Genomic DNA, 27,961 nt, shown 5'->3' with positions numbered 1-27,961 from the left:
GCCTCTATAGAATTCTATGAAGTTCTAAAAATACCATTCAATTCTTGTAAATGCAATAATATCAAGTGTTCTGATGATGATGAGGCTTACCTGAAATGCGTGTGGCGTTGAGGTGGAGCGATTTCTGAAGAACTCATGTGGTTCAGGCTGGTCGAGAAGACTCTCCACAGAGGCAGACTTCCCCTGAGAGGGGCTGGGTGACATTCTCCAGCTGGCCTGTTGGGAATAACCTCGGGCCTGGGTGGAGCTGGAGCTGAACTGGGAGTACCTTATGGAGCTGGAGGTTGAGTCCAGGATGCGGCCAGCGGAGTGGGGCCTGTGCGGCTTCTTCTTGGGGCCTTCTTTATTCCCAGACTGAGGCCTGGGATCCCAGTCAGATGGCTTCCCAGCCGTGGAGTGCCTCTGGCTGGGGGCTTGAGAGGCTGGAGGGGCTTGAGGGGTGAGCTGCTGGGACTCAGCCACCTTGTGTCCTGTCTTGCGCTCCATGTAGGCCACCAGGGCCTTGTGCTGGAGGTGCTTCAGGGATGTCTTGGAGAGGCTGGAAGCAGACAGGGCCCTGCCTCTGGTTTCAAACATCTTCCTCCTAGCTGCCACCAGGCCCTGTTCTCCCAGCTCCCCCTCCTCGCTTGAGAGCACTAGCAGGCCTCCTTCACTTTCGTTGCCCAGGGAACGGCAGGCTGTGTGGTGGGAGGGTGTGTCACCCAGCTGGTTCAGATTCTCCGGCTCTGAGTAGCACAGCTTCTTCTGCTCTGGAGTCAGACGCCTCCTTCCCTTGATTCGAGCCACCTGAGGCTGGGCAACATTCGCTGGTCTCCCGTTTTCCTTTTCACTGTCCTTCACCACCACGCTCTCTTTCGCTTTCTCAACCTCCTTCAGTGTTTCCTTTATGTTCTCCTTATCTGTCCCCTCAGAATGTGTTGGGGAGGAGGTGAGTGTATCTGTTGAGGTCTCAGAGTCCTGTGAAGAGGAGACCGTGTGAAGTACTGTGGGCCTGAGCTCAGGCCTCTGCCTCACTCTGTGTGGCCATGACAGCTGCAGGTCCCTCCTCTTAAAGGAGGTCTCCCTGAGCACCTTAGACTGGGCGTCCTTCAGTTTTTCCTTGTAGTACTTCTTGAAGGAGTCATCCAGAGTGTTGCAGGGGAGGGAGGTAGCCTCCACTCTCTCCTCCTTGGATGTTTCACCCTGTGGTGTCGTATCACTACAGCTAACGGGGGCTGTGTTGAGGCCTGCATCTTTACCTTTCACACTGACCTCAATGTCCTTTTTGGGCTTGTGCAAATTCAGCGCCGCCCTGTTGGCTCCAGTGAGGTGGTACAGAAGCGGGGTGGTTTCCTTGTTGATCTTTTCGCTGGCAACGTCTCCTAACGGCTGCCTCCTCCCGCTCTTGACCTGTTTGTCTCTCTTGTGGTGGTTGGCCTGCTCCATGCTGATTGGAGGAGGGACTACCTGGTTGTGGAAGTTTGATAATGGCAGACAGTTCTCCTCTGGGCCGCAGTAGAAGATGGGGTGGTTGGGGCTGTGATGCCTGCCGATCTCTCTGCTCTGGACCTTGTGACCTTGCTCTAAAGCATCGAAACTGCGGGAGCCCTGGTTTGAAATGTGAGAGGGACTGTATGAAATTCTACTCCGAGTCTGTTTTTCCTCATCTTGACCCTTGGTGTAAAACTCCCTGTTGTCGGTTGTTGCGGTATCATGGGTGCTGTGGTGCCTCTGTTTGTTCCTGAACATGTTGTCCATGGTGCTGTGTGAACTCTCCCTCTCCACCAGCCTGTGGGTCTCCACCGGCGCTGGCACAGGGCTCTCACTGCCTACCTCTGGCACACACAGAGAGCCATGCTTCAGACGGGACTCTGATGACTTACAAACACCTGTAACGAAGTAGAACTGGCCCTTGTGCTGGATGCTGCTGTTGACCATGTTCTGTGCCACATGCCAGGGACTGGCGGACCGCTGCTGCTCCGGTATGAGGGAGCCGTGGGCCAAGTGCGCCCTCTTGCGCTGACCCTCCGAGTGCCCGCCATCGCTGCTACCGGACTGCTGTTTGGGGTGCTCAGGCTGACTCGTGCGAGGGGGTGATCGGCTTAAGATGTTTGCTGACTTTTGTTGCTCAGTGTTATTATCCGTGTGGTCAGGGTCCACTGGGTCCCTGTGATATGGCTGTGAGGCCAGGCGGCCATAGACTAGGTCAGGCTTGAGACAGGCAGCATCAGGATTATTTGTCTGGGGCCGTGGAGGTGGCCTGTCTGCCAGCTGGCCCTCGGGGCCGTGCTGTGCCCTGCAGTTCTCCAAGTTCCTGGTGGCTATGAAGCTGTCCAGGCGGGCGGGGGGCGGAGGCGGCAGGGGTGGAGGGGGCAGCAGCGTTTCCTGATTCTGATTACAGTACTGTGCAGCACTCAGGCAGCCATCGTTGTAGCGGTACTGGTTTGAGATGGCCTCCACCGAGCGGTAGAGCTGATCCATGCTCTTGGCGTCAGAGTCGAGGACGTTGGGGTGGTAGATGGCCTTCACATACTTCAGGTCGGCGTAGTGCAGGCTGTGGTGCTGGAGGTCGTCTGAAAGGAGGGGGGACGGGTATTCTGGGGCGCTGGAGCCCCCAGAGAAGGAGCTGTAGGCCGAGTCGCCCTTGCCGTGGTGGTGGGTGATCTGGTCGATGCTGCTGGTGGACTTGGCTGGGGAGAGCCGACTCAATGGTAGGCTCAGAGGGTGCAGGTCCAGGTTGCTCATTCTCTCAAAGTGGAAATTATAGGAATCCATCTGGCATTGGAAACTGAAGCGTGGACCCAGGTGAAATGGGAGTGATACGGACACATTTAGCTTCGTCTTTCACTTCTGAGAATTCAGGTCATTTTCTGCCTTCTTTTCTAAGCTTCTTCAGTAGTCTGCTTTTTCAATAACTCCTGAAAAACAAGGACAAAACTAAACATATTGGTTATCTTAATGCAAATAAAATGTCATTTATCATGCTCCATTTCCTCCTCCTAGAGCTGGGAGGTGTCGAAAACCCAAACTAAATATACTGTAGCTTTTTCCTGCCAACGAAAACGTCTAGGAAATGGGGCATGCAGCATGTGCTGCTTTCTCAGCGAGCATAGCTGACTGGGTTGACTACTAATACTATGTTTGTGTTAGATTATCATCATGGCATGTCTACTTGGGCAACAACACTCAACACTGACCTCCTAGATCAAAGGTACAGGCACGGAGCCTTTCATCTAAATGCAATTAAGAAATTCTCCGAGAATTCTAAGAACTATTTCTCTCTAAATAGATTTTTGGAATTGCTGACATCTGCAATGCTGCTTGACCTCTCTTGTTAGTGAGAGGTGGAAATCCAAGTACAACCCCTGACAAAAATGTGTCCTTTCCAAGTGCTTGGTACACCGTAGCACTGGGGGGGAACGGTATCTGTAATAATTAATACAAATGTGATTTGACCCTTCACTCCATTGATCTGGAATTTCTCACGAGAAAGACTCGTGCCCACTGGTCCACTGTCAGGATGAGGTCATCTCCATGTAAAAAGGCCCCATGAGCACCAACATGTGAAGTTCATAGGAGCATGTCAAATTGGGTGTCAAATGAAAGCTAAGAGTCCATATTTTTGATAAATTAAGGCATATATACATTTTTCAATCGTTTTCCATCCTAAAAATGGAATAAGCAAAGGCTTTGATTTCTTGTCAGCCAGATATAAAAGCTGTCTTAAAAAGGTATTAGATATACATAAAAACACAATAATGTTGAAGTAATGACACCTGCCAACTAATATCAACACTTATATTTAGTTTAGGATATTTTATTCTGCATTCTGTAAGTTTAAGAAACATTGCCTTGAGCTTTGAAATACTGTTACCAAAAACACACATATCTTTAAGATATTTTCTAATTTCTATCCCTCATGAGGAAGGAGGAAAAGGAAAGTTCACATAAGTAACAAGTAAAGAAAGAACTACCAATTAGTTATAGTGTTTTTACTAATATCAATTTTGTTCATGAATTATTAAGTGATTCAAACTCAAAATTCTGTTACCAAATCAGTTACCAAAACAACATTTCAGAAAAATCTGTAACAGAATTTCTGCAACTTAATTGGCTACAATGGGAAATCATAGTCACAAACCACAGTTGGGTGACCTGCTACAATTCTCCCTTCCACTGGCATACTGTAATAATATGCAAAGGAGGATATTGCATATTTCTACCTTTGTGTACCTATTTACGATACATCAATGACATTCATGTCCATAATTATTAATTTCTGTGTAGTATAGATCAGGGACCCATGATGAAATTCTGTTACCGCAATTCTGTTACCGGGTGTAAATCTACTTCACTTACTGTAGTTCAATAACCAAAATATACTGAAAAAATATATAAAATGCAACATGCAACAATTTCAACAATTTTAACAGAGTTACAGTTCAAATAAGGAGATCCCGTCATTAGGCCCTAATCTATGGATTTCACATGACTGGGCAGGGGCGCAGCCAAAGGTGGGTCAGTAAATATGTTTTTGTCAAATGTTCTATGTAAATTGTTAAAAGCAGTCCTTGTGCATAGAGTTGTATGGTTTGTTAAACTTTGAAATCAAATATTTTTGTTCGGCATACATTTTAAGTAAAAGGCATTTTTTAAGTGAGAAATCTGAGTCTCAGCGCAATTCCGTTACTGTAGAATTGTCCATGACTTCAACTATTAAGGTCTCTAATGGCACTAAGGCCTGAGTTGGGAGGGCTCAGACTCAGAGGAGAACAGGCCTTTTCTTGGCAAATCACGGAAATGGAGGGCCGGGAATTTAAATGTCTGCAATTCAGCACAAGAGGCTCACAAAAGAACAGTTCTACTGCTTTTTTGCAATGCAAAGATATTGACTGCATATTTGTTCATATAGCAAATGTTTTTCACAGCAAAACAAAATGTATTGCAAATATAATTGTAAGGAAATATGTGTAAAAAGTATCAAATACAACATTTGGAACAACATGTATGAGTTTAAATGGAAAGCCTACATATAGCATGGAACACCTGTTGGAGGAGCCTGTGGAACCAGACCCCTTAATTAGAACCTTGAGGTGCACGTTGCAGCGCTCCAAAAATGCCCGGAATTCCATAAAAACATTGCAGACATATTTGGGGATTAGTCATGTGATAACTTTTTTATGGATTATCCACCACTGGAACACTGCATGTAGCACTGTGTGTTGGCTTAACTCATCAGGAAACCAACCAAGCACATGCACTGAATGTGTTTGAATGACTTGACAGATAGATTAGACCTAAATGAAACATACTAAGGTTTTAAACACCAACATAATATCATATGTTGGGTGTTTGTTTGGTGTTTGCTAAAGAAAAGCTTTAAAAGGTAAATAATGTTGTTTATATGTCATGGTTCAATATCTCAGTGATAAAATCAAGGGCTTTTTTTCATTTTGTAGTAGCAGGAAGTAATAAGTTCCAAAGAACTTTGAATCATCATCTTCAATAACACCTTGAATTAATAATTTCATGCTGACCTTGTTTGTAATGGAAGAGGGAGTCTGATTAATCTAAGTTTAGTACAGTGAAACTTGTCTTTCTGCCAAAATTGGTGTTTACAATACAGTTCTTACCCAACATCAAAATACTGATACAAAGTCCACCAACAGGAAGCTTTAATGGTGGGTGACAGTATATTTTAAGAAGAAAGCTGAATGCAGGCCTCTGGTGATTAGTTTCCCCTCAGGAGGTGCATACCTGTTCCGCATACACACAGATCAGTGTAGCCAACACAAAGACAAGCTAATGAGCTCCACAGTCCTCGATGCCGAACAGGTTTCACTCTCTCATGGACCAACACAGACATACACAAACAAATAGGTGAAATACCCACCATTCAAAATGGCTGAGGTAGCTCTGTTCCAAGCCACATTGTACCAGAAACTACAGTGACCATTCTGAAACCTTCAACAACCAAGTGTTATAGATCTCCCCCTTGTCCTCTGGTTTGTAGCTGATGAAAATATGAAAACCTCCAGCTACCATGCACACTGACGTCCCATGTCTAGTTAGTGATGTTAAAGGGGTTTGTTTTCACGTGTTGTAGAGGGACACCTGATTCTCCATGTGCAGCGGCTGCCAGGCTTCTCTCCTTGAACTGCTAGCTAGAGCACACTAACAGGGGAACTACAGGGGAGCGCTCATTTGGAAGTGATGGGGAGGACAGTTAGTGACAAAATGTACAGAGAGTACAGAGAGAGAAAGTCCCAGACAAATACACTCACACCATTACTACAGCAAACTACACCAGAAAACTGAACTGGTTGGCTGGATAAACCATCACATAAGATAGTGACTACTATTAGAGTCAAATCAACTCATACAACTCAAAAATGTATTCCACTTAGGCCTGTTAAGACTACCAGAAGGAAACTTGTAAGCAGCAACTTACCTAATCCTTTGACAAAGTTGTTGGTATGAGAGCTCACACTTTTGATTCCACATGAAATAAAAAAAACTATTTCCAAGTTAGCACTTGACTTTTAGATAAAACAGATAGCTTTAGTAGTAATTTACTTGTGAATCTATTGGTGAAAGATGGACCAAAACAAAACAAGTTACCAGGAGGAAATGTAAAGTTCCAGTGAGTCCTTCTCCCCCAAGACCAAGCCGAGAGGCGGCTATTGCATGCCTGTGACGTCCGTCCGCCTTGCTGATGAACAATGAGCACCGCAGATAGTTAGTGCCGTCAAAAAAAAAAAAAAAAAAAGGGCCTCGCATTCCTGGCTGGCTTCAAAGAAAGACAGTGCCCGGGCACCATTAATTCCCAGGGTCCTCGGCACATGGAGAGCAGCCAAGCAGCAGGGGTGGGTGCTGCGCTCAACCCCAAACACTCACAAAGACGGACAGCCAGGGACCCCACCTTTTCCCTCCTCGCCCCTCTACTGCAGGCCCCAAATACCCAAACATTGGTCTTCATTTCCAAAACCTTGGGCCAAGAATGTAGTTGTGTCTCAGTGCAGGACATTCCATTTTACTCAAATCTCATTATGTTGCCTTCTTTAAAAAACAGGCTACGGTCATGGAGATGTTATGACATTTCACAACAAAGACATTATGTTTGATTGGCTTAAGGCATAGCTTTGCCTGAGTGCATTTCCATGTAAAAGGACCCATGAGCACCAACGTGAAGTTCATAGGACCATATCAAATTGGGTGTCAAATGAAAGCTAAGAGTCTAGATTTTTGGGAAATGAAAGCATAGATACATTTTCAACCATTTTCCATCAAAAAAATGAGGCTAAGTCAAGGCTTTGATTTCTGAATAAATGGATGGAAAACGGGTCTTGGAAAAGTATTGAAAGGTATCAGAAATACATCAAAACACAATAATGTTGACGTAAAGACCCCTGCCAACTAATATCAACACATTTATTTTGGGAGAAATTGTTTACCTTCTGTAAGTTTAAGAAATATTGCCTTGTGCCGTGAAATTCTGTTACCAAAAACCCACATATCTTTAAGATATTTTCTAATTTCTCTCCCTCGTGAGGAGGGAGGATAATTAAAGTTCACAGAAGTAACAAGTAATTTTGTTCATGAATTATGAAATGCTTAAAACTCGTAAATCCGTTACCAAAACATCCATAACGGAATTACTGCAACTGAGTTGGCTGAAATTGGAAATCATTGTAGTCACAAAGCACAGTTGGGTCACCTGCTACTGTCCTCTCTTTCACTGGCATACTGCTGTGTTCAGCTCATAACGGGTTTCTTTGTCTTTCTGTTGTCTGGTGGTCAAACAAATAGTGTTAAAACAGTCTGGACAACCCTCTCTCTCCAGTTAATGTCACCTCTCCCAGCTCTTACTGACACCTACCCATGAGCCCCCTCTCTTTCCATTTACTATCACAAGTATCCTTACCCACTGACCACCAACCGAGACCGGTCGTCCATGGCATACATTTGAAAGTTTAAAAAAAAAATGTCTAAGCATAATTCCGTAACCATGGAATTGCCCCTGATTGCAAGCTACTAGGCCTGTTTCACCTGTAGTGGTGTTTTCCTGTAATGTACAGTATAGGCCTGTATTTCCCTGATGATCACTTGGCCATTGTGCTTTATGTTATGGGCTGGTTCTTGCTGGAAGCGTCTGGTCTGAGGTGTTAGGTGCTCTGTTGTTATTGTCATATCTTTGACCTGCTGCCATTCCCACCTGCCAGCCCACTGAATGAGTCACAAAGGCTTAGAGATGGGCAAGCAACACAGGAGAGAAGGGCTATTCTTAACATCCACCACTCGGACACTCCCCTTTGAGCCAAAGTGCTGAATCCAACATTTACATGTTGTTTTTGTGTATGTGTGCACATTACTATTGTAGTGACTATTGACACCCACACAAAATGGACACGTGACCATGTCAGCTATACTATTTGTGGCATCATTCAGGACAGATTTAGCCTACTTGACATGGTAACAAACCATTTTCTACCTGGCAACTAATCTCTGTTTCCCCCAATCATATACAGGCATTCTATAAGGGAAAAGAGAGAAAGAGAAAGCTAGATTTAAAGGTATTGTTTTAAAATACTTAGTTGGAAGGTGTCAGGATTCAAAATCTCAGTAAGAAGATTTGATTGCTAGGCCAAGCAGGGCGGAATTCCACCTGTGCATTTCAGGCTTTTATAGGTACTTATTTTTCCAGCGTGACCTCCATTTTAGTGCCAGGAGACCAGACCACCAGGGGCTCGGCATGCACTCTACCAGGCTGATGTCATCACTGCCAGCTGAGCGCACTAGCATTGACTCCAGTGATGTGGAGCCTGAGGATGACTGGACAAACTGCTGCTGACCGATAAGATGTCCTAACGGGACCAGATGGTGAGACTTACAGAATGATATTCAAATGTAAGGCAGTCCTATAGTCTATGCTAGGTAATTGGAGAGACCCTGAGGATCCAAGCATCTATATGGCATGTAGGCTGCTTCAACTCAACTCGGGTTACTGCTGCAAGCCAAAGAACAGAGGTTGGAAGTGCCCCTAGCCTCTCCAGCCCAGGGGCACATGGAGCACCAGATTACAAAAGTCATGTAAACAAGTAAATACAGTTTTGCTCCACTGACACAAACAAAACATCGGACTACAGCCTGAGGTGTCCGTCAGTTGAAGCTACTGTAAGTTGTTTTGAAAGCTTATAGGCCTAGGTCGAGGATGGGCCCAACAACTGTGAGAATTGGGTGGTAACAGAAAATACATGACACGGCAAGAGACACAGAAAGACAGAAAAATGGATAGTGGAATGCAGACTTTTCCGTCCTGTTCAAACCCAGTTCCAGGACTTTTCTCAAGGTCCCAGGGTAAGAGAGAATTTCAACGTTGAGACTGATCAAACAAACATTAAGAGGAAGAGCTTTTTGAAAAGGTGGAGAGGTTGAGTTATTGCATAGGGGCAATTCTACGGATACGGAATTACGCTGAGACTCAGATTTTACACTTTAAAATATATGCCAAACAAAACCTTACAACTATATGCACAAGGATTACTTGGAACAATTTATACAGAAAATTAAACAAAAAACACATTTACTGGAAGAACTGTGCAGATGCAAAGTTTGGTAACAGAATTACAGTAGAATTCCCCTCCGTTTTCCAAAAACTCTGTTAAATATCTGCTCCGAATTAAGATTCAAAGATGTCTGCAGAAAGAATGGGGTGTCAGCTATAACATGACACCTTGAGTTAGACATTTCTATTTTGGTTATTGAACTACAGTAGGTGAAGTGGATTTACACCTGGTAACGGAATTACGGTAACAGAATGACATCATGGGTCCCTGATCTGTACTACACAGAAATGCATAATTATGGATGGGAATCCAATGATATGAATGTCATTCTCTTCATGGTGATGTATCCTGAATAGGTACACAAAGGTAGAAATATACAATATCATCCTTAGAATATATGGGTATAATTATACACACTGGCTATTATTCTAATGAGCTCCATCCCCAAACAACACCAAATTTGGTTGGTCGGACCGGACCAAATCTGAACCAATCATAGACGTCAATGTTTTACAAGTTTGGACATCACAGTACAGCATAGTAGACCACAGTAGAGTACAGTACAGCACATCACATCACAGTAGAGTAGAGTTCAGTAAATACAGTACAGTACATTTCACTGTACTCTACTCTAGTGTGCTCTACTGTACTGTACTTACTATGCTCTCCTTTTCTTTACTGCACTGTACTCTACTGTGCTTCACTGTAATGTACTGTGCTGTCCAAACTTGTGAAACATAGATGTCTATGATTGGTTCAGATTTGGTCCGGCTGTGACGGTCACTGAATTTTGGATGACGGTAATTGGCCAGCCAAATGACCGCAGTCATCGTAATAACCATTTGAATTATTATATATATTTTTAATGCACAATATCTCCTCTCCTCCGCTCCTGACTGCATGTGCTGGAATTGAAATATAATTAATAGAACGGACATCCCCATTCAAGTCAATGATGGCATAATGGGTGGACTGGCATGGCAGCCATTGCGAGTGTACCCACAGGAGCAAGGCAGGAAGTAAAATATGTGCTAAAATAATGTGCTGTGATTTGTTGAATCAACTCAACTGACATTACAAAAAATACATTCCATTGCATGAGCCAAATCAGTTAACATCATTTGAATGAACATTCTACATTACCATGGAAATGATTGCATCACAATACTAGGCAGCCATAGATGTGGTAAAGCCATAGATGCAGTAATTGGCGGCAGATAGCCTAGCGGTTAGTGTGTTGGGCCAGTAACTGAAAGGTTGCTGGTTCAAATCCCTGAGCTGACAAGGCTCTGTTGATGTGCCCTTAAGCAAGGCACTTAACCCAAATTGCTTAACATTGCTAATGCCGTGTTTGTAGGGTTTTTGGATAAATGCCGAAAATAAGGTCTGTGGTAAACACAGACTTAGGAGATCTTATAGGTTCTGTTCTATGAGATAACCTTCATCAGCTAATGTCACTTTTTGTGAATTTTGAAGAATTTTTGTAATAATAAAAAGCACATAGATCACATAAAGGCTTTATAATTCATAAAGGTAATGTTAGCTGACTGCTATTATCTCATAGAACAAAACGTATACGATCTCCTAAGCCTGTGTTAACCTCAGACCTTATTTTCGGTGTTTATTCCAAAACCCTATTCTTTCCCCATTCATTTTTCTCCATAGGGATGGCTGAACGAACCAGGGGTAATTTATTTTAGGACTACAATCTGGCAAGCTCTATTGCGAGTGTACCCATGAGTTTACCAGTCAAATTGCCAGGGTTAGAAGTCCTAAGCCCATTCTATTCATTCTATATCTATGGCTGTGGTCCAATTGCGTTATTTGTATCCCCTCAGCCCTCGCGCTAGCCACTTTCCCTCAGGGGAATCCCTGTCGAAACCGGATGCAGTTTGATTGCCATCTTAAGTGGCGGTCCAATTCACAAAAGTTGCCCCCACCGATTTAGCTCGAGGGAGCGAGTGAACAACTTTGATCACTTGCGGGGTTGATTTGACCCTCAATTCAATGCAAACTGTAGTCACGTGTCAAACTCCGGTGGCTGCGAAGTGTCACATTTAATCGACAAGGCTGCATTTTCGGCATGTGAGACAAAATTACAACGCTAGCTAAAAAATATATATAGATGACATTGATTTTAGCGGTGGCAAATAGGAATATAATGCTCAAAGTGGCTCAGACTCATAGTGATGAGCCTATTAAACGTAGCTAAACATATTTTGGGGAATTCTGAAATGTATTGGAATAAATGACCAAACTAGCTAGCCAGCTATGGGTAACCCTAGCTAGCTACTTGACAGGAGTGCTAGCTACATTAGCTTGCTAGGAACATCAATAGCTTTAGGTTGGTTATTTTTAGGCTCAACTTCAAGATTTCCACCAAGGACGTTGCCTCTCCGATCATCACTCTCCATCTCTTGGGCAAGTGACATTTAAGGTACACTCGGATGTGAAGGTTTAAAACGTAATTTGAGGGTGGAGGGCTGTCTACTTCGCGTTTGGACTGCAACCTATGTGTGCTGCTGCTACATTGTGGGGGGCCATTGCCTAGGCAACCAAAGACTAATTTGACTAGATGGGATACAGCTTTTGTCAGATCTGACTTTTCGTAGCAGGTTAGGAGAATTTACGCAGCAGGTTAGGATAATTAGATTAAGGTTAAGAAAATGGTTAGGGTTAGCTAAAATGCAACAACAAAACATCTACTTATCCCTTCTAGCCATGACTTTTCAGCAAGGAGCAACCATAGAAATAGAACAAATTCGATTTCTGTGGAGTAACAAAGTTTCATCACGTTGTTAAGAGTCCATGTTACTGCCAAAACGGACTCAACCGCACAAAATCCCTGTCGGTCCTGTTCTTCAGTCAGCTGTCCTTTCCACACACACAAAAAACATTTTTACATTACAGTTATTTTTACTTTAATGACGGTCTTCATCCATTACCGTCGGTTACATGGTTAAATGGTAATTGTGCCAGCCCTATTTGTGACTACAATGATTTCCCATTGTAGCAAATTAAATTGCAGTAATTCCGTTACAGATTTTTGGGTAATTCTGTTACTGATTTGGTAACAGAAATACGAGTTTTAATCTCTTAATGATTCATAATCAGTAAAAACACTAACTAATTGGTAGGTCTACCTTTACTTGTTACTTCTGTGAACTTTCATTATGCTCCCTCATGAAGGAGAGAAATGTAAAGATAAAGTGGTTTTTGGTAATGGAATTACAAGGCAATGTTTCTTAAACTTACAGAAGGCAAATATTTTCTCCAAAACGAAATATACAGTGTGAAATGCACTAGGCAGTCCACTTAACATCTCAGACCCTGAGTGACAGTGTCAGGCTAACAGGCTCTAATAAGCACCACATTTTCACAGATGAATATTGCAATGTGTCCACCGAGCATGGAGACATCAGCTTGACATTGTTGGACGGTTTCTGCACACACTGGTATGAGTAACCAGTACCAGTTGATATTTAACCTTTTTAGCACACGGAGAGCAAGTTCGAACATTCTGCTCTATAAAAATACCACAGTTAAGCATTCTGAATCCTCCCAGAGCTGAAGCTGGTCAAACATTAACCAGTAAAGCATCATCTCCCAGAGCGTATGGCTGAAAAACGAGCAGTTATTACTTATGCCATCTTATTACCTTCAAGTGGGCACAGAAAAAGACAATTACTTTTGTATTAAGAGCCTCCTGAGGCAGAAAAATTGCAATATGACACTACCAAGGGGGTAAACCTAGGTATTGCTTGTACTCAGGACAAACAATGTGAAGCTGAGGGGCAGGCCACGTTCAGTGTGTTTATCTAGCCATCTTCAGCTAGCCCCATAGGCCTTGTGTCAGACAGCAACACAGAATTAGGCCATCTTGGGGGTAACAACACAGAAAGGACAATGGCGTCTCGGTGAAACGCGGAAAACCCTGGGCTACAAGGTCACATCATTCACAGTTCCACACAGGATAAGATAATGACGGCATCAACATTGAGCATCACCTTATTCAAGAACTATGGTGATACAGCAGTGAAAGAAGCGGGCAATGGAATGTGTGAAAGGAGAGAAAATATGGCAGGATGTGGAAGACAAACGGCAAACAAATGACCCACTTCCTGAAAGGAGGCTGATGTAGGTCTAGGAAAGTTGCTCTTCTGGCTTGTCTTTTTTGCAACACCTCATAGCAGTCCCGTCCTTCCCCAACCCCTTCCTATACATTTTTGTTGTTGTGCCATATCCTATATTGGCTAAAGCATATACAGATCTGAGACCATGCTGCAGAATCAGTCCAATTCAGAAACTAGGAGAGTCCTCTCTCTATAGTGGTCTCTGAGCAGTTACATAAGTCAGTGTAATCTGTCCGGCCTGGCCATGGAGACACAACTGCCCCCCTGGTGGCCCCAGACCCTGCCATTGTGCCTGCCGCAGTGTGCCTGACTTCCCACAGAATTTATTACAGGGTCTTTCTGGGTAGTCAGTGAATAGGCTCCTCCTAGATAGAACATATTATACGCCAACACACAAACCCAAGACAGAGGCCCCTGTCAGCGCTCATAATATTATCACATCAGGTATCGTATAGACTGTAGAAGAAATGTGCCCCCCTACCTGTAACTAGCTCACAATGTACAATATTTTCCTCATAAAACGGTATTCTTATTGCCCATTAGAAACAATGTTCTTTCAGTTGGAATAATATGCATGCAATGTCTTGAGTTTAAGCAGAAGTAGGAGGGCAAATGAATAATGCCGACGCAGGACTGGGAAAGCATGTATACTGAACAAAAATATAAATGCAACATGCAACAATTTCAAAGATTTTACGGCGTTACTGTTCATATAAGGAAATCAGTCAATATAAATTAATTAATTACGCCCTAATCTGTGGATTTCACGACTGGGCAAGGGCACAGCCATGGGTCAGCATGCCAATTGCACGCTCCCTGAAAACTTGAGACATCTGTGGCATTGTGTTGTGTGACAAAACTGCACATTTTAGAGTTGCCTTTTATTGTCCCCAGCACAAGGAGCACCTGTGTAATGATCATGCTGTTTAATCAGCTTCTTGATATTCCACACCTGTCAGGTGGATGGATTACCTTGACAAAGGAGAAATGCTCACTAACAGGGATGTAAACAAATTTGTGCACAACATCTGAGAGAAATAAGCTTTTTGTGCAGATGGAAAATTTCTGGGATCTTTTATTTCAGCTCATGAAACATGGGACCAACACTTTACATGTTGCGTTTATATTTGTGTTCAGTATATATTAACACCACATACAGTCATGGGATTGACAAAAGCCCTTATCGGTAGGCCTAATTCTCATGATTACTTGTACTTAAGTTTGTGGTCGTACGCACATCCTTAAAAAATTTAATATACTGGAAAATAACAGTTTGATCTGACGAAGCGTTGTCAATAAAGGTGGTAATTGGGAGCATAGGGATGTAGCTCAGTTGGTAGAGCATGGCGTTTGCAACGCCAGGGTTGTGGGTTCGATTCCCACGGGGGCCAGTATGAAAAAATAAATATGCACTCACTAACTGTAAGTCGCTCTGGATAAGAGCGTCTGCTAAATGACTAAAATGTAAAAAAAATATACAGTGTGAGGGCCTTTCTGTTCTTTACATGTATTATGTTTCTCACCAGTTCTAGACAGACAGCAATCAATGATAAGTGAGCCAAGATTTAAGACAGAAAGAATTTAGTTATAACCGTCCTCCCTTTGTTATATAGAAATAAAATACAAAAAGTAAAGTAGGAGAACTCTCTGTAGTCTTATCAAAACTGGCACATTCGCCATAATTAGTTTCACAATAGTAGGCCTACACCACGTTTGGGCTTTTACATTTTCCTTTGTCATCAGAGGTGGGAGACTAAGTGCCCTTATTACCAGGCTGTTCACACCTTGGTGTAGTGCCTGGAGGATCAAAGTCAGATGTCTAGCTCCCTCCAATAACCTGTATTCAGACAGCCATTTTACCACACACTTATCTCCGTTTGTCTATTCTTAAGCTCAGGGTAACAATCTCTCCTTCTCTCTCAGGAGGACGTAAAGGAAAGTTATGGAAAACAATAATGTACTTTTGAAGGATGGAATAACAACGGTTACGTTGGGCGGCAGGTAGCTTAGTGGTTAAGAGCGTTGTGCCAGTAACCGAAAGGTCGCTGGTTCTAATCCCCGAGCCGACTAGGTGAAACATCTGTCGATGTGCCCTTGAGCAAGGCACTTAACCCAAATTGCTCCTGTAAGTCGCTCTGTATAAGAGCGTCTGCTAAATGACTAAAATGTAAATGTGTACAACACACCAAGGAAGATTAGAGGATTTCCACTCCACTGTGTTCACCTTAGTCACTGAATCCCAATGGTCAATGGCAACCCAAACCAAAGTGGTGACAACCTCCAGTATGGTGGTTGTCAGGCATGGTGTTCTTTGTTAATGTGGCAATGTAATGTGCATTACCGCATTTATTCCAACATGGCACTCTCACCCATGCCTTATCACAGACACTTTACTCAGGAGCACAGTGGTATTTACTGTACAGAAGGAAAGGAATGTGCTTGATAAGGTTGACTCAGGGAGAGCAAATAGACTCTACTGGTACAGGTTGTATTATGTAATGTCTCGATCTAGCATCTTATCTCCACTGGGGGATGGGAATATAAATACTGTCTTGGGTTCCAAACATTCCCCTCTCTACCTTTTAGACAGGAGAATAGGTTTGGACAGACCTCAGGGCTAAGGATTCACTCAAATAAAACTATGCTATAGGGAAGAAGTGCCAAATTAATGACTGCCACTGACGCCAATAGATTTCTGAGACGCTTAAAAAAGATCTGTGCCATTTCCAATAGCCCTAATGGAGTGACACCTCACGAAACACAGACAAAAAAATTCCATGATTTGGGAGATTTTCACAAAATGGAATAGTCCTTTGAAGGAAGGATTGTTGACATATATTTGTATCTAAAAGCATTATTGAGAACTAATTTATAATAATTTAAGTTGGCATATTTATGACATTTTGGCCGTTCCCAGGCCTGATAGTGTGTTATCTGTAGGTGCTACAAAGCAAAAATGGTTGTCATATGTAAGAGGAGGGCTGTGATAACTTTAAAACTAGCATTGATCCCACTCTAGAACTTTGATATGCCCGTAGAGTATATTATGTTCAACAATATATTAAAGAAATTGCCAAATCACAAATGGGTATTTTATTGTTGCTTTGTAGCACCTACAGATTAAACATTATGGAGTCTTAAAGGAGGCCTGGGTAAGGCCAACATTTCATAAATATGCCAGCTTTGAATTATTATTTCTCAATTATGCTTTTAGATACAAATGTCAAATATATGTAAACAATCCTATTTTATTCAACATCAAAAGTATTCATATCTTAAAAGTACCCTGTTTTATTTAGTACATTTTAAGACATATTGTTTGGAACAATATACTCTACAAGTACATCACATTTTCAGAGTGGGCTCTCCTAATTCTGAAGTTCGGATCAATTACATGAGCACCACCAAACAAAACAAGTGAATTACTCTCAGTATCATTCTGATTTTCAGGCTGAGTTAGTTGTCACAAAATGGGGCAAACCTGGCTCAACCGATCAAAACACACCTGACCAAAATGCATGGCTTTTCTTACCGAATTAGAGAGCAATCCCTAGGGAACTACTCCAAATATGACACTGTACAATACAGTGTTTTTTCTTACAGTCCATAGTTCTACAGAGGGCTATGAATCATTTATGCATTATCATCAACATCTGCTGACAGATAGACCTCGTTCCCTACTTATCTGAGCAACTAACCACGTTACCTCATGTACTCTGTGTGTGGTGTGGGACAATGCTTAGGTAGCATGTTCAAAGTCAATGACCCCCCTTGCGGGAAAAAATACAGAGGGACATGCATGGATACATACTGCTGACGTAATGTCCAGTCAAAACAGAAAAAGGAGTCAAGAGAAAATGGGACATCTCCAATATGTTGCTTAACTGGGACAGAGGATGCCATAAGAATGAATATCGATCTGATACGTAATCTCTCCTTTAATGTATGAATGAATAATGCTTTTGAACATGAATGCACAATAAGGCAACCTGTCACACTGGCCTGTTCACAGCGGCAGGTCAGCATAATTTGCCTAGCGTTGCATCAGATTTGAATTGCAAAACATGGCAGCAACCAGGAAAACTGAGAGGACCGTTCAAAAGTACTTCCCTCGACCCAATTATGGCTGAAACTCTGATAACAGATCACTAATGGATGACAAAATGGGGTCGACTTCAATGTCTTGTGGTCTCCTGCTAAACATATTGACAGGCTGTTTTTACATTGTTAGTCTGCTTCCTGATGAGAATGTCAGCCACTCATCACGGGGCTGTGACCTATAAGCATGGATTCTGATGCTCTCAGTTGGCTGCTGTTTCAACAGTACTTATTCCATAGCGATAAAGCAATCAGAGGCCTGAAAGAATGACAACGTTGTCCCCTTAATTACAGTTCCACCTCCAACCATAGTCCTAAATTCTCAATTGATTCCCATTGTTAGCCGCTATCTACTCTGTAAAACCATCATATGATTAAATTAAACTCTTGCAAGCCACATAATGGCTGCTTAAAAAATATATAAACGTAATTACCATCATTCTGAGGAGTCAAGTGATTTGTAATCTCCATTGTGTGCAGTCTCCTACCGTGGCTAATTTTGGCTGATCACAAAGGCCACCTATTAGAGCAGGTTCCTTCATATGGAGCTGAGGCAAAGAGAGGGAGAAGGCTATGAAACAAAACACACAAAGAGATTAAACTTCACCCTGCACCATTGCCACAGTGCAACACTGCCTGAACTTTGTAACCTGGAATGAATGAATGAAAGAAAGAAAGAGAGAGAGAGAGAGAGAGAGAGAGAGAGAGGAGAGAAAAACAGATGAGAAGAATGAGATGAGTTTAGAAAAATAGGGGGAGAGAGAATAGGTCTCTTATGAGCTAATATGACAACCATATTACTTCAGCCTCAGTTATCAAAAGTCCCGGTGACAGGCCTTCACGGACGCCTTTTCATCACAGCCTATGAAACCTTACCTTCCCCCTGGCAGCCCCACTGCCAGCATGTAGGGAAGTACACTGGCTCACACCTCACGGCTCTCTCAATACATTACAAAGGCTGAGACATGGGTTTTGTAGTCAAAGCCCCTATAAAAAAGCAACAATGTCCGGTCCATTTCAGTTGGTCTAGTTGTGGGCAAGGAGTAGAACCTGTTAGCGAGGCAGTTGAAGGCTTTACAGACTCCATTAGCGAGGTCCTAGGAGGGCTGCATAACAGTGAAATGAGATATGGAACTTCACTGTGGACACACGTGACACAAGAGGCTTGACCCTGCAGATCACATGGAGGGTCCTTTGGGTGCACAATAAGCTAAATAGCCCCATTGCCACCAGGTCTCGTATTGACCACTGATTACTTTGTTTTCTCCATCTCCATCTATTCCACAAGACCTAAGAACCCTTTTTATTTCTCTCACAGAAGGGATCCGACAATAACTCACAGCCACTGACTGATTGGCAGGTCTAGATACAATGGCTATCCTCTGGATGAGGGCCTGAGCCCTACTGCAACTGCAAAGAGGAACTTAAAGGTGGGGAAAGGAGAAGAAGAGAAGGGGGGGGGTTTCAATGAGGCACTGACCCTTTTGAGCAGCACAGTGCTGCCTGAGATAACTGTAGGTGGTGGTAGACTTTCTCCCGTCTCCCAGGAGTTAGCCTTAATGCGTACAGCCAAGCGTGTATGGAATGTCAGACATCCTGGTCTCCTCCAGCGGGCCTCTGTCAGTCCCAATCTCTCTCAGGGAGGTACACTCAACACGGCACTCTGGAGGGATCCCCCATACTGCACCTTGTCAAAGACAATCAGCAGGAGCTACTGTCAGGGTCTGTCATATTCCTGCAGTGATGGGTCATGAAAGTGAGAGGATTCTGGATATCAAGCCTCCACACACAAGACCACTCTGGAGTCAGTTACAAATACATTTATTCACTTAGCATTTTAGGAGTTTATCACATATCGACTGGCTGCGAATGAGACATGCGGTATTGATAAGAGCGTCTGCTAAATAACTCAAAATGTAAATGAATAAAAATCCCACTTCCAATTTAAGAGTGCTAGTGGAGTACTCTTAACAACTGTCATAAACAATTCTGCCAATGGACTATAGAAACTGTCTTATCTGTTGTTTTCCTCCTTATGCCAGTCCGGTGATACCATGAGTACGTCAATATTGTATTACCCATGTCATCAAAGCCCTGGACCCCGGTCCATTATACATGGGACAGGATTCACAGACAAGCAGCCATCTACATTCCTCTCTATTGCCAATAGCTGATCTTTGCTCTCGCTAACTGTAACTCACATGCACCACAGCCTGGATAACCAAATTACAGTGACCATACATACACATTGTTAATGTATCAGTTTATTCTGTTTTTCTGTCATTCTGATTGCACACTGCACCCTGTCATGAGTTATTAGGAGAGGATAGCCGTGACAGATGTGTCAGTGACTTCATTATCTCTTTCACAGAGGGACAATAGGAAGGGTTAGAGTAGTTTATACAATTTGAGTAGAGCCATGGGTGGTAAAGGTAAACTGATGCCGGATGATGAAATATGACCTCTTGCTCCAATGAAATTAATCGGTCCTCTGCTGTTATGGCCTGCAGAACAATAGCTGATCTATTTGACATGGAGGCTGGTCCCTGTTCAACAGTGGAAAAGTACTCCAGGCGACTCTTAGTGTTTGTGCATCTAATTATGTTGGTTTAGTGACTTTTGTTGTGGCATTTGCCATGATTTACTGGTTTGGCTGCAAATCGTGTAGTGGAGTTGGCAGAAGAAGGATGGTTTAGGAGGTTTTTCCCTACTCTGGTGCGTTTACCCCCTTAGTTTGGTTCGTTTGGACTGGTGTGAACACTATCCGCACTCGGGAGCGCACTAAACAATGCACTGTGGTTTGCTCAAAAAGGGTGGTCTCAGTCCGATTCAATTTGTACAGTGGTGCGGTTCGCTGCAGGTGAGAAAGCAGTCCGGACCATACACAGGAAAAGAACCAAGAGTCACGCACTATTATTGGTTGTTTGACTGCGAGCATTTGATGAAATGCACACAGCATCATAACTTGATATCTCTGAAACATTCTGTGAGTAGCAGCGCATTTATGAGCTCAATCGATGCAGATTAGGGGATTGGGGACATTTCCTATTCACGTAGATGTTAGAGCAGCTATTTCCTCCCGCTTGTTGTTGGAAGACCAAAGCGAAAGTAATATGAAGATTGGGACACAAATGATGCTTCATGATAATCATACATTGATTTAATGTGAGCATTTTTGGACAATAAACAAATATATTGCATGGACACCTGGTTTTCGTTATGAATTTTAGTTCGCTTGACATTTGTCAATGTGAAAAAAATACTACGTAACAAATAGTCGAACTACAGCTCAAAACTGTGAAAACGCCCTAGAATGCGAGTGCATCGGTCCGCGGGACCCCAAACCAATCCAAACGTACCATGTATCGGCCATAAAATTGATTAAAACATAAACAACTGTTTTGCTCATGTTAGCCTACTTTCTTTCTACCTTCAGAAAATAGCAAATATTTTGTGACAACCGATGCGTCTTCTCCTTCAGTGTCGAACTAAGCATGTAACTATGTTGAGTCTTTGATCATCAAGTCATTTTGAATGCCGAACCAGTGTTGCCAACTCCTCAGTAAGTAAAGTTGGCTGTCCTAAAAGTCTCTAGAAGTCGCTAAATGACGTCATCACCTAATTGGCCATGTGCATGTAATTGTGATGGATGCTGTAGGAGAGAGGAATAATGTTGTGGGAGAGACAAAAAGTGAGTAAAAAACACCCTACATTTACATCTCACCCTGAATGTAAGCCATGGCGGGATCAGCCAGCGACGGCTTCCCGCATCTGATTCATTTGCAGTCGGGACGCGGAGGGGTGAACATCACCAACGAACTATCATGGTCCAAACACACCAAGACAGTCGTGAAGAGGGCACGACAAAGCCTATTCCCCCTCAGGAGACTGAAAAGATTTGGCATGGGTCCTCAGATCCTCAAAAAATTCTACAGCTGCACCATCTAGAGCATCCTGACTGGTTGCATCACCGCCTGGTATGGCAACTGCTCGGCCTCCGACCGCAAGGCACTACAGAGGGTAGTGCGTACGGCCCAGTACATCACTGGGGCCAAGCTTCCTGCCATCCAGGACCTCTATATCAGGCGGTGTCAGAGGAAGGCCCTCAAAAGCCACCCTAGTCATAGACTGTTCTCTCTGCTACCGCACAGCAAGCGGTACCGGAGTGCCAAGTCTAGGTCCAAAAGACTTCTCAACAGCTTCTACCCCCAAGCCATAAGACTCCTGAACAGCTAATCATGGCTACCCGAACTATTTGCACTGCCCCCCCCCTTCCCCACTCCATCTTTTTACGCTGCTGCTACTCTGTTAATTATGCTAGCCGGTGCCCCCGCACATTGACTCTGCACCGGTACCCCCCTGTATATCCTGCTCTGACTGCAGCTGGGAGGGACTGCTGCGCGAGGACTGGGCCGCCTGTGAGTGCTTTGGGACAGGGGTGTGGCCCACGGCAGTACCCGCTGCTCGTTGAGAAGAGTAAGAACGATACGTGCTTTCACGTCAGAGTCTCCAAAAGTCTCCAATAACACCAGAAAAAGTCGCTAGATTTGTCGCTAGTCGCTTTTTTTGAAAATGTGTCACTAGAGGGGTCTGAAAACTCACTAAATTGGCAACACTGCGAACAACCCAGGCAATATCAGTATCCTAGTCAAACTGCGCACTGTGCCCTGCTTTGCGTGCTGACCAATGAGAGTTAGGCCGCATGTCACCTTCAGCATTCAAATGTTTGTAAAATGGCTTGCGTAATATTAGGCTTTATTAGTTGAGTGCCAACCAATGTAATTTGCTAGGTTATTGTTATAAAATGTGCTGTTGAAAATTGTGTTTTACCCGAATAAAGTAGCCTAAGCTACCGCCTGAGACACGACTCATCTGGCTATAGCCTATCTGCTGATCGGCTACATTCGATTTTATTTCGAATATTCAGGTTCACCATAAGCAATAGTATTGGTAGTTTTGCTTTAAACAATAAGTGTATCTGGTCATTTTTAGATATACAGGGTAAAGTTGATAATTTCATAACAAGGATAGAAAAGTTCACTAAAAAAATGTACAAACTGTCTAAACCATTAGATTTTGAGATGGGGTGAAATCCAAAGTTGTGCTATATATTAATTGGCTATGTCATAGCACATTTTTACAAAAATTATATTGATACATGAATAGCTAAAACACTATGACTCTGCAAAAATAACAAATGAATTAGTGGGAGATGGTGATTTCAGATCAAAAGTGGGGGGAAAAAAATGCAAACATTGTCCCCTTAGCTGAGAGTGGGGTGGTAGATGCCCAGTTTCCCTTATGGCTCAGCTCAGGTGCCTACATACACCATAGACATGTACATCACTCACACTCTCACACACAAACACAGAGAGAGAGAAGTCAGCTCAGACAGATCCAACTCAGAGAGGCCCAGCTCATGAGCTCCATCAGGAGCAGATTTGAATTTTGAATGGAAAATTAATGTGTTTATGCAACAAATGTTAGTGCATCAAATCGCATCGAACCGAATCGCATTCGTTCCTCTAATCAAACCGAATCGCACCGAATCGTTTTAAACTAAAACATATCGTTCCTGTATCGTATTGGAGCAAATGTATCTAGATACGTATCGAATCGTCTTGAGAGCGGGTCGAGAGCTTCAAGTTCCTTGGTGTCCACATCACTAAGGGCATATCATTGTCCAAACACACCAACAGAGTTGTGAAGAGGGCACGACAACGCCTATTCCCCCTCAGGAGGCTGAAAAGATTTGGCATGGGACATCAGGTCCTCAAAAAGTTATACTGCTGCACCATCATGAGCATCCTGACTGGTTGCATCACCGCTTGGTATGGCAAACATCACTAAGGGCATATCATTGTCCAAACACACCAACACAGTTGTGAAGAGGGCACGACAACGCCTATTCCCCCTCAGGAGGCTGAAAATATTATTCTTTGCACTGACTGTCTTGCACAGGATCGATGTACACTCACTGGACTCTAACCACACTCTCACACATAATACACTGACACTCCAACACGCACACGCACACACACACACGCATATTGACACCACACACACACATTCACATTCCTTCACACTCTTCACATACGCTGCTGCTTCTCTGTTTATTATCTATGCATAGTCACTTTACCCCTACCTACATGTACATATTACCTAATTTACCTTGACTAACCCGTACCCCTGCACATTGACTCGGTACCGGTACCCCTTGTATATAATGTAGCGTCGTTATTGTTATTTTATTGTGTTACTATTTTTCCTTTAGTTTATTTAGCACATTTTTCTTACTTACATTTTTAAAACTCTGCATTTTTGGTTAAGGGCTCATAAGCATTTCACAGTAAGGTCTACATCTGTTGTATTTGGCACATGTAACAAAGAACATTTGATTAATTTGAAAAGGAAAGATGCACATCCCTAATGAATCCTAATACAGAACACACCATACTGAGTCTGGGAAGTCCAACAGGTTGGAAATTCTCAGGTACTTCCAGGAGTTTTAGTCTACTGTGACATAATACTGACTGACTAGCGTAAGGAGAATGTTCTAGCCAGATGTCATTCTCCCAGGGTGATCAGCCCTCTCAGATGATAGGCCTACTCAACAGTACAGAATACTGTACTTGAAAGATGAGCTGCTGCATAATGTAGGTATGTAGGGGTAAGACGGACAATCTCAGGGAGAGGGAGAATGCGACAGAAAATAAGTGCCAGAGATAGCATGGGGGACGAGAAGTATGCTACATGTGTTTCGCCTGTGTGTGTGTGTGTGTGAGTTGCGTGCAAGTGTGTATGCAAATGCATTCCCAGGCAGACCTGTGGGTGCAGAGTTGTGTCCTGACCACTGCTGAGCATGCCAGACCGGACAGGACACAGAGAAGCAGTGTTCACCACGCATGAGTGATTTAGTTTCAGCAACAGGACAAAACCCCAGTGTCTGGTTTCCCCCAAAACAACACAGAACAATGGGTGTCATTTTTGTTCCCACTTTAAATTAAACATACAAAAGTCATTAGCCTAAAAGGCCCTCCTTGCATTATTCAACAAGATCCAAAGTGACAGCTTTTTTGAGACATGCTATGTTGATAGACTGGTCCATCATTACACAACTATAGTACACTATAGTTAAATTATATTAGTTATAGCCTCATTAAAATACAATAAACCTATTATACACTAATACATAGAATAAGTAAATAGTATAGTGAAGGAGATCAATATATTGTTTTGGGATGGTTTACAAATACGCCTCTTGAGAAATTCCTTTGCACAATCAATTATCGATCTCAACTTCCTTAGCACTATCAATTAGGCTATGGTCTCAGTCCCATTAGCAGATCTGAAAATACTTTAAGTCATCTGCCTAGATGTAAAACAAAACATTTTACTTGGATGGTTACAATTACTATGTAGTACTGTAATTTTACTATTTAATAAGCGTCACAATAGCAAAAATGCTGCATTATACTTATGTAGATACAGTTTAGGAAATATTTTCAGTAAATAAAGCATTTTGAAAACATTGATACAATAAAAGTGCAATTTTGGAAAATTATAATCAAACGATAGGGGAGAGTGGGATAAATTGAGCTCTTTTTACATTAAGTATCACTCCATCAAGGGAAATATTGTATTATTTCTAACAGATGCTGTATCTACATATATTTCAGGATGTTGTGTATCCCTGGAAATAATCAGAATTCATGTAAACATTACACTTTTGAAAACATAGCTTGTCCAATGGGTTAAATTGAGCCACGGGACAGGGTAAGTTACACCGCCTACTAATTTCTGTACTGAATTAAATATTACCACTACCTTTTTAAACCATGTCTATCTTTATTTACCAAACACATTTCAACACAATCACAATTGCTTTTATGTATTTTCATCATTTTAAGCATCATTTAACACAGGCTTCACACCTAACAAACACTTTGTACTTAAGAAATATATATTTTAACATAGGCCAGGCCCTGTTGTTATCTCATATCCCAATGATAATGCCTTGAATTATGCCTGGGAAGAAAACCCTTCAATTTGCTAAACTTGCCATGGGCTTACCCCATGGCCATTGGCTTAATTTACTCAAGGCAAACTTTTGGACTATTTAAGGATACACTTTTATGCTAGGTTTAGGACCTCATAATGAAGCTTAGAGACCCCAACTGATTTATAGAACAATCTAATTGCTGCAATATGTAACTTTTTGGGCGAACAGACCAATTTCACATAGAAATGTTAGTTACAGATATGTCATTCTCAATGAAAGCAAGTCTAAGAAGCGGTAGATATATTGTATGTGCGCTATTTCTATGCTTCCCGTTCTGAAGTTAAATGTTTTGTCCTTTTACTTTGTTTTGTACACCAGCTTCAAACAGCTGAAAATACAATATATTTGGTTATTTCACAGTGGTTTAGATGGTACAATGATTCTCTGCCCTATGCCCAGGAAATGGCGGAGTGATTTCTGCATATTGCACATTTAAAATGATCAACTTTGGTTTAGATATAAGCATCATGAAACCTCTAACACAAATTAATTTGACTTGGTGAAAATTCGTTTTTTGGACCTAACTTGCTTACCACTTTTTCCACGTGTTTTTTTCCTTCACAGACTCCTTGAAATGATGACCTCTTCTTAAATATTTGGTAAAGTGATACATTTTGTGTATGGTTTCCTAGAAACAAGGGTGGCTAAACTTACCACACTCTCCCCTACAGTTTTATAGTCAGTAGCCTAAGTGGTAAATCTATTCCTGGACTGGAGGATCGTTGAGGACCGAAACTGTAACAGGTTGGTGGAGAGTACAACGACACCGATACACCTGCTAAACTTCATAATAATAAACATACCTGGGTGCTCGACGTTGAAGGTATCTGCGAATCCTTGCGTCGCTCAGGTGAGATTAATCTTCTTATTTTTTACTCAGACTGAATAAAAACGTTCACCTGATTTCAAATATGAAACAAATGGACAAAATGGTCTTTGAGAAAGAACCACAGCTTATACGCTTCCCATATGGCTACATTGGCCACACAGGAAAGAAAAGTCTGAAAGGTAATAGAATTGCGTAGCATTCCAGACCAACCAATGAGCAGATGAGTGGGCGGAGCTTTTCGAATATTAGCTTTCGTATGAAATATTCCCCTTAGAAATTGATTGCAAGTCATTAAGTATGACTTGGAATTGAACTCCTTATCTTATTTCAAATAATTTATTCAAACATAAAGGGGAGTTTAAATGTTATTTATCTCCAACCCATATAACTATGTTATACAAGCTGAAGGTCACCTAACAGGTTTTTAAAAATGCCTGTGGAATGTTTGTATAATAAGCAACTAAGTTTCTTACCATAACAAAAGGCCAACTATAGTCTGTTATTGTAAGACATTACCTTTATTTAATAGGGAATCCCTTTAGAAATAAGTGAGCATAGAATCTGAACATCAGTGTCTATTCCCTTAGCACAAAATAATAATAATATGCCATTTAGCAGACGCTTTTATCCAAAGCGACTTACAGTCATGCGTGCATACATTTTTGTGTATGGGTGGTCCCGGGGATCGAACCCACTACCTTGGCGTTACAAGCGCCGTGCTCTACCAGCTGAGCTACAAAAGGGTTAATGTTCCCCAAGCAGTGCAATGTGGGTTGAAAGTAGCTAATCATTTTTAAGAGCCTTTGCATACTAGAGCTATACAAACTACTTTGAATACTTTGTTTCAGTAACGCACGGCCTAGCATAGTTAAGCACACGCTCTATTGCCGAGGACCCAACAATGTTGTTAAACCACTTACAGAGAAAGTATCCATGCAGATGCATGAGTCATTCCAGAATACAGCTCTTTGGCTGTTGATCTGTTTTGGGATACTTCCCCTCAGATGACCAGAGGTCTTTGTAAGTCAGATCAGAAAGCCCCACTTGACATTTTAAAATGTTTCCAAGACTGGTTCCAAGGCAAACACAGTCAATGTAGTGACATTACAATTAATGTCCACAGGGTGGCAATTCAGGCATTGGAACAACAGGTACAAGGCCTAAATGATTACAGACTAGCCTTTGCAATAGGGGGGATTCCCAGATAAGGGGGGTTTCTTAAGAGAAGCCAGCAGCCATAAAGGGCTTGGTCTTAACATTAGTTGTGTGGTTACATCAATGAATATGATGAGGT

At 42.5% G+C, this 27,961-nt stretch overlaps 1 protein-coding gene across 4 annotated transcripts in view; it reads right to left on the bottom strand.

Moving 5' to 3' along the window:
• The window catches only part of LOC121574027 (protein Shroom1), a 34,579-nt gene extending 7,773 nt beyond the window's left edge, over positions 1-26,806 (bottom strand). For 2 of the 4 annotated variants that reach the window (XM_041886550.2, XM_041886553.2), the window contains exons 1-2: positions 26,642-26,806; positions 91-2,897 (exon numbers count right to left, since the gene is read on the bottom strand). In XM_041886550.2, the coding sequence (XP_041742484.1) occupies positions 91-2,754 (2,664 nt within the window). In that variant the 5' untranslated portion in view covers positions 2,755-2,897; positions 26,642-26,806. Of the gene's footprint in view, positions 1-90; positions 2,898-6,430; positions 6,726-18,210; positions 18,388-26,641 lie in introns of those variants that run through there. The other 2 variants (XM_041886551.2, XM_041886552.2) reach the window with 2 other exon arrangements.
• Positions 26,807-27,961: the final 1,155 nt, after the last annotated feature.

The sequence above is a fragment of the Coregonus clupeaformis genome, chromosome 9 (assembly GCF_020615455.1).
Source record: "Coregonus clupeaformis isolate EN_2021a chromosome 9, ASM2061545v1, whole genome shotgun sequence".
NCBI classification, from domain to species: Eukaryota; Metazoa; Chordata; class Actinopteri; order Salmoniformes; family Salmonidae; genus Coregonus; species Coregonus clupeaformis.
This window is presented reverse-complemented; position numbering and strand designations above follow the sequence as displayed.